Source organism: Erinaceus europaeus, chromosome 12 (assembly GCF_950295315.1).
Source record: "Erinaceus europaeus chromosome 12, mEriEur2.1, whole genome shotgun sequence".
Classification (NCBI taxonomy): domain Eukaryota; kingdom Metazoa; phylum Chordata; class Mammalia; order Eulipotyphla; family Erinaceidae; genus Erinaceus; species Erinaceus europaeus.
The window spans coordinates 55695666-55712092 of record NC_080173.1 but is presented as its reverse complement, the minus strand read 5'-3'; the positions used below and the strand labels follow the sequence as shown (position 1 = coordinate 55712092).

Below are 16427 nucleotides of genomic sequence, written 5' to 3'. Positions count from 1 at the left end.
CTCCATATCATTAAATAATAAAACATCTGTATGATAATGTTCAAACCCATTACAGACTTAAAGAAATATTATCTATTTATGGGAGAGAAAGAGAGAACCAGTGCATTACTCTGACATGTGTGATGCCAAGGATTGAACTCTCGACCTCATGCTTGTGTATCCAACACTTTATCCAGTGCACCACCTCCTGCCCCACCCCATTACAGACTTGATTTCAATTTAATCCTCATAAGTATAGAGTGGTTTCAGTCACTTATTCATTGTATTCACTAAATTGAAAGGCCTAGATAAATGGAATAAAAAATGTTTTGGTAAACTGAGTTGAAAATCACATTGGCATAGTGGACAAAAATATTTAATAAGGTAAATATAAAGTTCTGCTTTGAATTTAGAAAAGTAAGATGGAAGAGATACATCTTAAGAATGAGAATTACCGGGAGTCGGGCGGTAGCACGGTGGGTTAAGCGCAAGGACCAGCGTAAGGATCCCGGTTCGAGCCCCCAGCTCCCCACCTGCAGGGGAGTCGCTTCACAGGTGGTGAAGCAGGTCTACAGGTGTCTGTTTCTCTCTCCCCCTCTCTGTCTTCCCCATCTCTCTCCATTTCTCTCTGTCCTATCCAGTAACGACAACGTCAATACCAACAATAATAACTACAACAATAAAACAACAAGGGAATAAATATTAAAAGGGAATAAATATTAAAATGACAAAAAGTAATAAATATTAAAATAATAATAAAATGAGAATTACCTACAGGTTGTTTACAAATATATTGAAAGAACACTGATAAAATGGAGTAATGATAAAAAGTCTGTAAACTGTGGTAAATATAAAATACAATTAAGGAAGGATGCTTGGTTTTCAAAGGAAGTGGTAGAGTAGTAACAAAGAAGTGGGGCAATACTTACTGTTTTCATTTGCCATAAACTATGGACCACTAGGCCCTATGTACAATAAAGCAAACTTGAGGTATGAAGTTTTTTTTTTTTTTTTTAAGACAATTACAGTTTTCTCAAATTGAACAGTTACTTTGTGAGCCAGTATGTTTAACTTCACTGAAATTCTCAAGCAAAGCTACACAATAGTTGGTTTTCATTTCTGTTTCTGCCACCACATAAATGATTATATGCATAATTCCTAGTCTTTTTTTATATTTATTTATTTTCCCTTTTGTTGCCTTTTTTTTTTTTTTACTGTTGTTGTAGTTATTGTTGTTATTGATGTCGTTGTTGTTAGATAGGACAGAGAGAAATGGAGAGAGGAGGAAAAGACGGGGGAGAGAAAGAGAGACACCTGCAGACCTGCTTCACTGCTTGTGAAGCAACTCCCCTGCAGTTGGGGAGCCAGGGGCTCGAACTAGGATCCTTATTCCGGTCCTTGTGCTTTGCACCACATGTCCTTAACCCGCTGCACTACTGCCCGACTCCCAATTCCTAGTCTTAAGCCCCATATAACCTTAAATCCATTCTAATACTTCCAGGATTACTGTTATTTTTAACTAGAGCACCACTCAGCTCTAGCTACTAATGTTGGAAAAATCAATCCTGATTGATAACAATCCTGATTGAAATCAACCCTTACTGGCAAGTCCTATGTACTACCACTCTGTAACTCTCTAGCCATTCTCACTAAACTATTATTATCATAGATAAAGGTTGTATCTCATTCACTGCTATTGAGGGCATAGGGATGCCAGTATTTGGTGGCAAGTTGGACCAAATGACTTTTGATAGCTGTTCCAGTTTTGTGGTAGGGACATTTTATGAATGAATCTAATCATACCCCGAAGTAGACGGTTTCTTGTAAATAAAAGGTGATATGCATAGCTAATAGTCTTTTTCTTAATTTAAAGATGGCCAGTGGGATTTGTCAAACTACCACCTTTTAGACCTTGGACGGCCTCATCATTCCATCAGATGTATGACTGTGGTTCATGACAAAGTCTGGTGTGGCTATAGGAACAAAATCTATGTGGTACAGCCAAAAGCCATGAAAATAGAGGCAAGTTGAACCATGTTCTCTGTACTTAGTTGAATTTGTATTAACTCGGCTTCTGTAGCAATTGTTTCTAAATCTGTGTTTTTGAGTACTTTAGTTTACCTTTCTTGCCACATTTGGTTGTTTTTTGTTTTTTTGTTTTAATTTATAAAATGAAAACACTGACAGTTCCACAAACAACAGGGGTACAGTTCCCACCACCAGAACTCCATATTCTGTTTCCTCCCTTGATAGCTTTCCTATTCTTTAACCCTCTGAGAGTATGGGCCTAGGGCCATTATGGGGTACAGAAGGTGGAAGTCTGGCTTCTGTAATTGCTTCTCCGCTGAACATGGGCATTGACAGTTCGATCCATATTCCCAGCCTCTCTGTCTCTTTCCCTAGTGGGGCAGAGATCTGGGGAAGCGGGGCTCCAGGACACATTGCTGGGGTCATCTGCCCTGAGAAGTCTGTTTGGCATCATGGTAGCATCTAGAACCTGGTTGCTGAAAAGCATTAAGATACAAAGCAGAACAAATTGTTGACTAATCATGAACCTAAAGGCTGGAATATTGCAGATGAATATTTGGGACCTCTGTTCTGGAAAAAGCTAGTAGGTTTATTTTAGGTATATTCCAAGGGGCCCATGATTTTACTAGTTTTTGCCTGAGCCTGACATCGATATGCAAGTGGACCTAAGTTATTATTTTTTTATTTGTATATTTATAAGTGGATAGAGACAGGGAAGTTGAGAGAGGATGAGGAGACAGAGGAGAGAGACAGACCATTTATGAAGCTTCCCACCTGCAGGTGTGGACAGGGGTCTTGAACCCAAGACCTTGCACGCTGTAATGTGAGCACTTGACGGGCGGGCGGGGCACCGCTTGGCCCCTGAGAGCCTCTGCATAGCCATTATGCTGTCTACCCCCTTCCTCGTGCCACACTTGGCAAAAGAATAGTAAAATTTCCTTTTTAAGAACTGGAGGGTTGGGAGTAAGCACATGTGGCACGAAGTGCAAGGACCGGCGTAAGGATCTTGGTTCGAGCCCCGGCCCCCCACCTGCAGGGGATCTGCAGGTGTCTTTCTCTCCCCCTCTCTGTCTTCCCCTCCTCTCTCCATTTCTCTCTGTCCTATCCAACAATGACAACATCAAGAACAACAATAAAACAAGGGCAACAAAAGAGAATTAATAAAAAAAAAAAAAAGAGAACTGGAGGGTTAACACATGAACATTTAAATGTATGCCTTTCAGAACAGATACATTTTTTTGAGTATGTGAATCTTGTTATGCATGAGTTGTGCTAAACATAGCTCAATATTCCAAGTTTGATACCTAACATAACATGTACCAGAGTGATATGTTTGTTCTCTCTCCTCTGTTTTTTTTGTTTTTTTTTTTTCCCCTCCTCCAGGGTTATTGCTGGGCTCGGGGCCTGCACCATGAATCCACCACTCCTGGAGGCCATTTTTTTTCCCCCTTTTGTTGCCCTTGTTGTAGCTTCGTTGTGGTTATTATTATTGCCCTTGTTGACGCAATTCGTTGTTGGATAGGACAGAGAGAAATGGAGAGAGGAGGGGAAGACAGAGAAGGGGAGAGAAAGATAGACACCTGCAGACCTGCTTCACCACCTGTGAAGCGACTCCCCTGCAGGTGGGGAGCCAGGGGCTTGAACCGGGATCCTTACGCCGGTTCCTGCGCTTTGCGCCACATGCGCTTAACCCACTGCGCCACCGCCCGACCCCCCTCTCTCCTCTGTTTTTAAAAAATATTTATTTATGAGAGGGATAGGAGGAGAGAGAAATGACCGGACAACTGGTACATGTGCTGCTGGGGATGGAACTCAGGACCTCATGCTTGAGAGTCCAACCCTTTATCTACTGCACCACTTTCTGGACCCCTCTCCTCTTTTTTTTTTTTTTTTTTTTTTTTAAGATTTTGTTTATTTATTCATGAAGAATGATAAGAGGAGAAAGAAAGAACCAGACATCACTGTGGTACATGTGCTGCCAGAGATTAAACTCAGGACCTCATGCTTGAGAGTTCAGTACTTTATCCACTGTGCCACCTCCCAGACACCCCCCCCCCCACCTTCTATCATAAATAATTTCAGACACCCACCCACACTCACTCTCTTTCACACAAACATGGCACTGAAGCTTCCTCCAGTGTAGTGGAGGTCAAGCTTGAACATGGGTTTCATTCATGGCAAAGTATGTACACTGTTCAGGTGAGCTGTTTAGCCAGAGCCCTATTCTATTATTTAAGAAAAGAAAAGGGAAGGGAAAAAAAAAAAACTTACATCATTAGGTAAATGTAAATGTTAAAGTGAAAGTTGACCATTGGAGTTTATTTTTCAGATGGATTCCTTATAGATACACACACAGCAATGTAGGTTGCTATTTTTGTAATTACAAATAAGATCTTACTTCATATGTTATTCTGCAACAATGCAGACTCCTAAGACCAAATTCAGTCATTTTATTGAACACTGTTAGATAGCATGACTGTGTTAGTTTTACTTTCATTGTTTTTGTTGTTTGTTTTGTTTTTTTCCAGTCTAGAATAAAAGCAAATGTGCATACAGGAGCAATTATATTTAGTAAATTAATATTTGGGCTGCTAAATTTGTACAAATTAGCAAGGTTTTAAAATATGAACTCCTGTGTAATAAAAGTAACATTGTATTTGAACAATCTTTCCTAGAAATCATTTGATGCACACCCCAGGAAGGAGAGCCAAGTACGACAGCTTGCCTGGGTAGGTGATGGAGTGTGGGTCTCCATTCGTTTGGATTCTACACTCCGTCTCTATCATGCACACACTTACCAACACCTACAAGATGTGGACATTGAACCTTATGTAAGCAAAATGTTAGGTAAGTTGCCATAACATTTTACCTTTGTTATAGAAGATGTTTGATTTATGAATGGTTTCAAATACTGGTAAAATCAATGAAGAAGTTGCTTCTTTTATCACTGAAAGTATCAAGACAAGACAGATGCTCTCTACCTCTGTTATGGTTCTTCTTTTTTTTTTTTTTTTAATATTTATTTCCTTTTGTTGCCCATGTTTTTTTGTTGTAGTTATTGTTGTTGTTGTTGATATCGTCTTTGTTGAATAAAACAGAGAGAAATGGAGAGAGGAAGGGAAGACAGGGGGGAGAGAAAGAGAGACACCTGCAGACCTGCTTCATCGCTTGTGAAGTGACTCCCCTGCAAGTGGGGAGCCGGGGCTTGAACCGGGATCCTTATGCCAGTCCTTGCGCTTTGCGCCACCTGCACTTAACCTGCTGCGCTACCACCCGACTCCTGTGTTATGGTTCTTAAGAAAAATTTGGAATTTTTTTTATTCCTTCTCTATTACTCCCTACATTTAATCCATCACCGAGAACTGTCAGTTCTCCCTCCAATAAATATCTTAAGTCATTTACTTAACTTACCATTATTTCTGTATGTGCCATTTCTGTATGTAGCATACTTCCCCATCCCTGGATAACCTTACGCTTCCTAACTGGTCTCTTTGCTTCCATTAGTAACCAATGTGTAAATATCTCTGTGGCATACTTCCACTATGTAATGCAAACCACTTGTAGAGCAACCTTTAATTGAGGTAACACTTTGTGACATGACCATAAGAATTTAAGTGACCTGAGCTACTCTTCTTGCTTGTTCTGGTCTGTCGACGGTAAGCCAGATTCAATATGTTTCTATTTCAGAGCCAATACATAACATGTGCTGTGTCTTCTGTCTGAGAAATTCTGCTCCTTTTTACTTGGTTCCAGGCTTAGAGCATACATATCACATCCAAAAGAGATCTTTCCTGATTTCCCACTTTGATTTAGGTCCTCAGATGTTTTCTGAATGGATTTCTCATTACTGTGATTATACTGGTTCTACAGGCTTCTTGCTTACAGTGTGTCTCCCCACCACCACCACCACCACTATAAACCCATGCAGGGCCAGGGACCATCTCTGACTTGTTTCTTGCTGTGTTCTTAGCTACTAATCTAGTGCTGTCTGACTGCTAAGTAGATCATAAAGACTTCCCTTATTAAAAAGTTTGGAATGTGCCAGCAGTTTTTGTTTTTTTAATTTAAAAAAAATATTTATTCCCTTTTGTTGCCCTTGTTGTTTTATTGTTGTAGTTATTATTGATGCCGTTGTTGTTGCATAGGACAGAGGGAAATGGAGAGAGGTGGGGAAGAGGGGAAAGAAAGATAGACACCTGCAGACCTGCTTCACTGATTGTGAAGTGACTCCCCTTCAGGTGGGGAGCCGGGGCCTCGAACCGGAATCCTTACACCGGTCCTTGCACTTTGCGCCATCTATGCTTAACACACTGTGCTACCGCCTGACTCCCCAGCAGTTTTTTTAAAAACCTTTTTTAGAGTCATTGCATTCAGGATACCTGATGATAGCTGTGTGTCTTCCCAATATCAAGGACATGTATACATTTAGGCACAAAAGTTAAAAATCACTAACTTAGAATGAATAGTAGTTAAGTTTCCTTTTAACTGTCATTCTATGAACATACTCTTCATTTTTTTTTGTAGAACTTAGGAGTCGCTAATACTATTTGTCATAATAAATGTGTTCTGTTTAATAATTTTGCCTCTTAAATCCCAGAAAATAAAAATCAGTTGGAAAGATTTCTTCACAATTAAAAATGCATTCATTCTCTCTATGTTATATGCTTACATGCAGTGGTAAGCTAAATTTTCTAAATTGTTTCAGAACGTAAAACATGTAAACGAGAGAATGTAGGTTTTGTTAACAAAGTAATTTTTATCTATGCGAAGAAATTGACGACAAACTTAGCATTTCTTCTCCCCCCCCCCCCCCAGTTTAAAAATCAAGATATAATTTCCCAGTATGGCAAATTCTGTTTTTGTCTTCTTGTCTTCTAATTTTGTTTTGCTTTTAAATTAAATCTAATGTCATATTCCCTAGTCAGCCTTATATTTGGAATGATAATGAAATGACAGCCACTTTTAGATTTTTCCTTCTTTATTAACCATCACTTTTCAGGAAGGTGATAAAGCAAAATGAGAGTTCACCTTGATATGTAGTCTCCGCCCCAACCACAGAGCCACTGCTCAGCTCTGGCTTATGGTGTTTGGGGGATTGAACCTGGAACCTGAGAGCCTCAGGCATGACAGTCTGTTTGCATAACCATTGTGCTGTCTCCCCCACCCCAAGATGCAAAGTCTTTTAGGAAACACCCAGCTAGCCATGGTTACATTTCTTCTGTTTTATTAGTCCAACTACTCTGAGAGACTTGGAGCCTGAAACATTATCTGTGATAATTTCCTCAGTAAACTGTTTTCCTCTTATTATACAGGTACTGGAAAACTGGGTTTCTCTTTTGTGAGAATCACAGCTCTTATGGTGTCTTGTAATCGCTTGTGGGTGGGGACAGGAAACGGTGTCATTATCTCCATCCCACTGACAGAAAGTAAGTATATTTCCTGCTAATTATCAGAATCCAAATAGAATGGCTATACCCCAAATCCAGGCTGGAAACTGTTTAGGATTGGCAGGTCTATGATAATTCAGAAAATCAAGTTGATAACAAAGATCTACCTATTGTTCCTTCATTCTTTTATCCCCTCCCCTGCAATTCAGCATGGAGTTGGGGAGAATAAATTAAGCGTCTCAGGCATATCCAGTAATGTTGAGTGACATCCCTCACCCAATTTTCTCACTCTATATACTGGAAGAGGTGTAGAGATAGAGAGGAGAAGAGAGACACCAAAGCACTGCTTTTCCACCCATGGAGCTCCCACTGGTGCTAGCCATTGGTATCCCCATCTGCTACTAGATAGCAAACCCCAAACCCAAGGCATGTAAGGTAAGGCATGTGCTTCACACTCTGAGCTGTCTCTCCATTCTTCTATACACTTTTATGAAATGTCTAAGTTCTAGTGAATAACACTTTTCATTTAATAGGACCAATATTTATAATTAAAAGGTGTGTGAGTACGTGTGTGTGTGTGTAGCTCTTTTTCTTATTTCAGGAATCACAGTCCTATTTTACCTTTCAGATAAAGACTCAAGAACATTTTTCTTTTTTCCATTTTTGTTATATGGTGCTGGGAAATGAACCCGCCTTGATACTATTGAGTGACTTCCCTGAGTCAAGTTTCTTATTGTTTTATTTTAAGAGAAGAAAGGGAAGGGGGTTGGGGGAGAGGGAGGAAAGTTACCATGCCACCAGTCCTCCATCCATGGAGATTTGGAGATTCCCTGGGTATTATCTGCTGCTCCATGTAGTGCTGGGACTTGAACTCATGGCCTTGCACGTGGTAAAGCGTGTGCTGTACTAGGTGAGCTATCACCCTACCCATAAAGTTCTTTTTTTTTTTCCATCTTATACATACCACTATACAGAAACAGTAATATTTATCCTAACTTCTCATAACCTTTCTGACAGGTAGTATTGATACATGGTCTAGTATATTTGAAATTTAGAAAAAGTTGTGAGACAGTTTCTCACTTTACCAAGTCCTTCTTTATGCTGCAGACTATATAGGATAACTATATAGGATATAGTTATCCTATATATGAAAAGAATGTGAACAAAATGTACATTATGTGTTTTTTTAAATATTATGTCATATTATTATTTTTTTTTGTTAACAGAATATACATTATGTGTTTTCATTACATTGATCATTCATTAAATGTTTTGTGTTGCAAAATTCACCACAAGGAATGTTTGAAAACAGGTACCAGAGTACCAAAATAGTAAATAGATTACGCAGAATTGCCCTCCTATTATTTTTTTCCAGTGGAAAGGGAGGATGTCTGGATGCTTTTCTTTTTAATATTGTATTTATTTATTTATGAGAGGATTGGAGAGAAAAAGAACCAGAATCTGGTACATGCTGCTGGGGATTGAACTCAGGACCTCATGCTTGAGAGTCCAGTGCTTTATCCACTGCACCACCTCCCAGACCATGGTCTGGATGCTTTAAGGAACCCAAGTTTTTAATTTCAGCTGTCTTGTCTTCAGCTCCTTATAAATAAACACATTTAGAATACTTATAATCTCAGGATCTCCAGAGCTTATTTAAGGAGTGAATTTCATTTTGGTATAATTGTTCAAGCAGATTTTTTTTAAAAAAAGAAAAAGGGGAAGTATTAGCATTTAGGAAATGACCTCGTTAAATTATTTTTTAAAGACTCCTTTTAAAAATTTTATTATTTATTTACTTATTTTGGATAGAGACAGAAATTGAGAGGGGAGGGGAGATACAGATGGAGAGACAGAGAGACACCTGCAGCCCTCATGAAGCTTCCTCCTGCGGTTGGGGGTCAGGAGCTTGAACCCAGATTCTTATGCACTGTTGTGTGTGCACTCAACCAGATGTGCCACAGCCTGGTTCCCACCCCATAAAATTTTTATTTACTAAAATTAATTTGCAACTAGGGAAAGATAAATCACAGGAAATTAAATTGTTCTTAATAAGCAGAGATATTCTAAAGAAGCTTCTGTGAGAACTTGGTGTGTTACTTGGTGTTATTCCAGGTTGTATTTTGCTAATAATGTAGGTGGAGCTTTGAGTACCAAGTTGCCAGGTAGAAGACTTTGAGAGTGGTGGCTCATAGTAATTCTTCTCCTCCCTGTCATGCACCCCTCCATGTCCCATTTCCTCCTTTCTCACTTTAGCCGTAATCCTCCACCAGGGACGTTTACTGGGGCTGAGGGGTAAGTGCAGATCCTGAACTGACTCTTCTTCTGGCTTCTCATAGCCACTGGGAGACTATTCTCACGTCTCTAAAATACCCTCTGAATGTTCTTAAATATCATCCACTTGCAGTCACTGCATCTCGCAGCAGGTCTTTTTTTTTTTTTTCCTGTAATGTTTGTTACATGGCCACCAAACTACTGCTCAGCAGCTTAGTCTATTTATTGTTTTCTGTTGCAGCTGAACTTTCTTTCAAACTTTATTTTCCCTCCAATAAAAACATGGAACATCTCTTAAAACTGTCTGTCATTAATCTACATTGTTTACTCTTGTTACCGATCATGTTTCTTTCATTCACTTACTTGCCCATGGAATTGGGGATATTTTGTTAGTCTGCTTATTCTCAAAGACTCCAGCAAATCATTAATCTGGTAAAGAAAAGAGAAGCTATTATAGTAGCTGGACTTTTTAAGCAGGACTTTTACCATTCCTCTTAAGAGGAAATGTTCTTCACCATAAAGGGCCAAAATCAGAAGATAAAAGAAAAATCTTTTTTTTTTTAATGCACGTATTTACTATAAATTATATATAAGTAATCAGTTTTCGAAAACGGTGATATGATATTAGAAAGCAGTGAAAACAGGCATTCAAATCTGTTTTCTTTTGCTGACTGAAATGATTTTTTAAAATATTAGGAAAACTTACAAATTTAGTTATTGCTAGACTGGCAAAATCCCCTACTCCATTTACTGAGGTACCTAAAAATAACTAGCATGCTGTATATCTTTTTTTTTTCCAGCTTTGTCTTGAGTTGGCATTGCTGCCCTTGTTTTATCTCAACTGGCTGTAGCTTTTAGATAATATCATAAGGATTAACCAGTAACCTCTTACATCACTAGTATTTTCTAGGGGGTAAAATTGGTTTTGGTTTTTCTGTTACAGCAAATAAAACCTCAGGAGCACCAGGAAATCGTCCTGGAAGTGTAATCCGTGTGTATGGTGATGAAAACAGTGATAAAGTGACTCCAGGGACATTTATACCCTATTGTTCAATGGCACACGCACAGCTTTGCTTTCACGGGCACCGGGATGCTGTGAAATTCTTTGTGGCGGTCCCAGGTGAGTTACATGATTCTGTTGAGATCGTTGATTTAATTGCCTCTCTTTTGTCCCTTAATTCTGCTATCTAATCTAATGTTAAGCATTGAAAGTCACAAATAATTCCAGAATGCTGTCTTCTCAGACCATGAGTAATATTTAAAGGTATGTAGCTCTCTACTGTTTCATGCACAGAGTCTGACTGTGAACTTAAACTTTAGAACAAATAGCATGTTTGCCAGTAGGCTTACTTATATAGCCTAAATATAAAATAAGGTGGACTTTTCTTAAATGTGAGTCAAAAAACATGGATTTGAAATCGATCTAAATATTAATTACTAAATCCAAACTCATAAGGCATAAGTTGGAGATTTTTCTCTCTTTTTTTTAAATTTCTTCATTGGGAGCTCTATTCTTTACAGTCAACAGTAAATACAATAGTTTGTATATGCATAACATTTCTCAGTTTTCCACACAATGATTCAACCCCCACTAGGTCCTCTGCCACCCTCTTCCAGGACCTGAATTCCCCACCACCACTCCAGAGTCTTTTACTTTGGTGCAATACACCACTTTTCTCAACTTTTTTTTTTAAATTCCCTTTTGTTGCCCTTGTTTTTTTTTTATTGTTGTAGTTATTATTGATGTCATTGTTGTTGGATAGGACAGAGAGAAATGGGGAGAGGAGGGGAAAACAGAGAGGGAAGCAACTCCCCTACAGGTGGGGAGCCGGGGGCTCGAACCGGGATCCTTACACCAGTCCCTGCGCTTTGCGCCATATGCACTTAACCCACTGTGCTGCTGCCCCAACTCCCTTTTCTCAGTTTCTAACACAAATAAACATACTATTTCAGGAAAGAGAACTTTCCATTGTCTTTTAGATCAAGAGATGTGGAGTTTAATAGCCTGAAGCAGTTGACCAGGACCAGCCAAGCAATACACAGATTCCGTACTGGATTCTGGGCCATTCTTTCTTTGATGTAAAAACTTCCCTACTTAGGTTTTCAAATTAGACTCTTGTTATCTGTATAGATAATGTTTCCTGATCACACAGAGGCTTCTAACATCCCAGAACATTGATTGTATTAGAGTAAATCTATTTATTCAGCTTTCTAAAAGTACTCAGAAAAGATGAGTTTTCTCTTATTCCAATGTGTGATAAGTAATATTCACTTCTCTTCCTGTATAAGTAGGTCAAGTTGTCAGCCCTCAAAGTGGCAATAGTGGCACAGATCTAGCAGGTGACAAAGCAGGACCATCGACACAGGAGTCTGGCAGCCAGGCACCCTTAAAATCTATGCTTGTCATCAGTGGAGGAGAGGGCTACATTGACTTCCGTATGGGTAAGTTCTAGGGATGAGATCTCTACTTGGTTCTGTGTCTTAGCTGTTCATCCACTGTAAGAAACTATTCTGGGAGGGTCGGGCTGTAGCACAGCAAGTTAAGCGCACATGGTGCGAAGCTCCAGGACTGGTGTAAGGATCCTGGTTCAAGCCTCCAGCTCCCCACCTGCAGGGGAGTCGCTTCACAAGTGGTGAAGCATGTCTGCAGATGTCTATCTTTTTCTCCCCCTCTCTGTCTTCCCCATCTCTCTCTATTTCTTTCTGTCCTATCTGGCAACAACAACATCAATAACCACAACAATGATAAAAACAACAAAAAAGGAAAATAATTAAATAAGTAAAATACTCAAAAAAAGAGAAACTATTCTGATACATGATTTCTAAGAGATTGTTTTTTTTTTAATTCTTAGAAAAGAAGTTTGTATTTTCCTTATTTTTCTTTCATATTTCTTTTTTACATGAGAGTATATTTGAAAGGACACTAATAAATAGCATCATGTGGTCATATATTGTGACTTATGTGAAACAGATAGGCTATGGAGTCAGAAGGCTCTGGACAAATCATTTAGTCTCTTAGAACCTAATACTTGGTAAGTCTTGTTTGCTGCAAAATTAACTTCATTTCCTTACTTTATAGAGTGTCTACTATGTGCGTTTCTACCCTAAGTTGAGATACAAAGACTAAAGAAAGCCTCCCTCCAAGATAATAGAATGATGTAGGAAAAGAAATAATAGGGGGAGGAAGAAAAAAAAAAGAAATATTTTAATAAGTTACAATTTTATAGGTGCCCTGATGAGGGAATAGTTAGTTCTTTCCAGAAGTAAGGAGAGGAGGAAATGTAGAAATGATACTTACGGGACTGGGAGGTAGCTCACCTAATAGAGCTCCAGCACTATATTTTGGAGCACTGTGGACAGCCGGGGGGAACTTCATGAATGGTGGGGAAGTGCTGTGGTATCTCTCCTCTCTCTCATACAAATGAATGAAAAAGTTCTGATAACACATGTGCATGACCTTGGCACTGTAATTAAAGAGTGGGGGCAGGGGAGACGGTTGAGATGACTCAACACTGAATAGTATTAGTTTAGAGAATTGGATTTTGGATATTAGTTGAGAGAATTGGATTTTGGAGTAGGATGGGAAAAGCTGGGTAGAGGATAGATAGTATCCCAAGGTAAAAGTTTAGTTTGACCAAAGGTTTAGAAAATGTGAACACTTTAACTGAAGAAAAACTGTTTTTAAATTACTAAAACTTATGAAAACTACCTTAATTGAAGACCAACTTTTTTTCTTCTTCACATGACTAAAACATGGAGTTTCTAGTAGCAAATACAAATTTGATCAAAGATAAACATAAAAAAGAGGGGGGAAGAACTGAGGATATGGAACTCTGGTGGTGGGAAATGTACTGACCTGTACTCCTCTTATTCCACAGTCTTGTCAGTCATTATCAAATCACTAATAAAATTTAAAATATTTATTGTGCTTTTTACTATGTGCACTTAACCCAGTGAGCCACCATCTGAGTCTCCTTTTCCTCTCCCTCACCCTCTCCCTGTACCTCCCTCCCCCTCCCCCTTCCTTCTCCCTTCCCCTCTTTTCCCAGAGCACTACTCAGCTCTGGCTTCTGATGGTGTGGGGGATTGAACCTGGGACTTTGGAGCCTCAGGAGTGAGTCTCTTTGCATAACTGTTACACTGTCTCCCCTATATTCAAGTCTTTTTAGACCAAGTCAGGGTGTTTGAAAAAAGAATTTTTTTTTTCAATATGAGATAGTTTCATATGAGAGAGAAAGAAATGCTGGAGCCCCACTCTAGTACATGCAGTGCCAGGGATTAAACTGGGAACTTCAACATACAATTCCTATGTTCGACCAACTGAGCCATTTCCCCCAACTCAAAGGAATTTGAACTTTTATCCTTTAGCAAAGGAAAACTAATGGGGGACTTCAAACAGAGCAATGTTACAATTAGATTTGTGTGGACTGTGGATTAGAAGTAAAAGATTCGAGGTGAAGAAATGAGTTAGGAAGAAGAAGAAGAAAAAAAAAAAGGAATGACTGAGTAAGAATGACTGCTAGAATATGTAAGCAGTTTAAGTGGGGGATTTAGAAGTAATGGGCCACGGGGAAAGAGGGAGTGATAGATACATTTACTCAGAGAGATGGGTCACTGGAGAAAGGGAAAGCGGAGTTCTGTATTGCACAGGCCGACTTTGTATAAAGAACATGGTCATTTGGAGTTATATAGGTGAAATAGAGTCACTGGGTTTTGTGATATTTAGGTTTTTATATTTAGGAGGGAGGGACTGATTTAGAGACTGACTGACTTAGGGTTTGCATATAGTGGTTATTAAAAGCTGTGAGGCTAGATCTTGGATGGACCTTGAAAAAATCATATTGAGTGAAATAAGTTAGAAACAGAAGTATGAATATGGGATGATCTCACTCTCAGGCCGAAGTTGAAAAACAAGATTAGAAAAGAAAACACACGTCGAACCTGAAATGGAATTGGAGTATTGCACCAAAGTAAAAGACTATGGGGTGGGTGGGTGGGTGGGTGGGGAGAATACAGGTCCATGAAAGATGATGAATGACATAGTGGGGGTGGTATTGTTAAGTGGGAATCTGGGGAATGTTATGCATGTGCAAACTATTGTATTTACTGTTGAATGTAAAACATTAATTCCCCAATAAAGAAATAAATTATTTAAAAAAAAAAAAAAAAAAAGCTGTGAGGCTAAGAAGAATATAACCTAGAAGAAGTTCTGGGCTGGGGAGATAGCATAATGGTTATGCAAAGAGAGTCTCATGCCTGAGGCTTCAGGTTCAATCACAACATCAAGAACCAGAACTAAAGCTCTGTTTAGAAAAAAAAAAAAAAAGAATTACTTTAGTGGACCAGGTGGTGGTGCACCTGGTTAAGTGCACACAATATAGCGCCCTAGGATGTGGTTTGAAGCCTCTGGTCCTCACCTGCAGTGGGAAAACTTCATGAGCAGTGAAACAGCGCTACAGGTCTCTCTTTCCTTCTCTATCTACCTCTCCCCTCTCTGTTTCTGTCTCTATCCAGTAAATAAATAAATAATCTTCAAAAATTAAAAAGACGGGGAGGTTCCAATATACAACAGTGAGTCAATACTTCATTTAGAGAATCACTAGGGATTATGAAGGGGTGGATCTAAGAAGAAATGAGCAGAGAGGTACCAAGAAAGCACAGGTGCTCTGTGCTTGTGAAAGTGTAATAATGCTTTGTGAACTATAGAGCACTGAGATAGAATTTTATTTGCTAAAATAAAAGGGGCGGAGATCCTCTGAACTGGTTTAAAATCGCAATGATTCAGAAAGTTCCTAAGCATAAGGTTTGGGGAGTATATTGTTATAGATTGATGACAAGCACTTATTTTAGATATAAATTGTTTTTTAAAATAAATTCTATTTAAAACAAGAATAAAATTGGGGCCGTGGAGATAGCACCACCTCCTGGTCCCCTGCTTTTTGACAGAATTTTAAGAACAGTTGTTCATGTTAGGTTTACGAATTGTTTCTTATGATGTCATCAGGAATGGCCACTTCAAAGTGACTTTATATATTTGTGTTGTTGTCACCTTGAACATGTACAATTTTATTGTTCCAGATCAACTTTTCTAGGTAGAGGAAGAGAGACACCATAGCACAGAATCTTGGGATGGGAAGATACATTTACACTCTTCCTGTGGTTTGTCTGGTGCTGGGTGACTTGCATGGCAAGGCCTAGTGGGAAGATATTTCACTTCCAAGCTTATCTGCACCCCCTAACTTACCCCACACACACACCTCACCCCACCACCGTGTTTTAAATCAGTGCATTTCTTTATAGAGGAATTTCATCTGAATGAGATGAATTTTTAGAGCTTTTTCTTGGAGTTCAAAATGTCAGTTGGAGACACATTAATAAAATCTGTGGTTTGGGAGTTGGGCGGTAGCAGAGCCGGTTAAGTACACGTGGTGCAAAGCACAAGGATCGGCGTAAGGATCCTGCTTCGAGCCCCGGCTCCCCACCTGTAGGGGAGTCACTTTACAGGCAGTGAAGCAGGTCTGCAGGTGTCTTTCTCTCCCTCTCTCTGGCTTCCCCTCCTCTCTCCATTTCTCGCTGTCCTATCCAGCAACGACGACATCAATAACAACAATAAAAAGACAACAAGGGCAACAAAAGGGAAAATAAATAACTTTTTAAAAAATTTTAAAAATAAATAAAATAAATAAAATCTGTGGTTTTTCCATTTCCACTAAAAATTTTAGTCATTATGGATCCAGAAAAAGTTTTTAAAATTTTGAC

The 16427-nt window shown here is 39.0% G+C and overlaps 1 protein-coding gene across 9 annotated transcripts in view; it reads left to right on the top strand.

Annotated features, from left to right (window-relative positions):
• SPAG9 (sperm associated antigen 9) overlaps positions 1-16427 on the top strand; it is a 157933-nt gene that overhangs the window by 135321 nt on the left and 6185 nt on the right. For 6 of the 9 annotated variants that reach the window (XM_007525554.3, XM_060203750.1, XM_007525552.3 and 3 more), the window contains 6 exons: positions 1853-2001; positions 4683-4854; positions 7320-7433; positions 9651-9689; positions 10612-10788; positions 11961-12110. In XM_007525554.3, the coding sequence (XP_007525616.1) occupies positions 1853-2001; positions 4683-4854; positions 7320-7433; positions 9651-9689; positions 10612-10788; positions 11961-12110 (801 nt within the window). The remainder of the gene's footprint in view (positions 1-1852; positions 2002-4682; positions 4855-7319; positions 7434-9650; positions 9690-10611; positions 10789-11960; positions 12111-16427) is intronic. The other 3 variants (XM_007525556.3, XM_007525553.3, XM_007525558.3) reach the window with 1 other exon arrangement.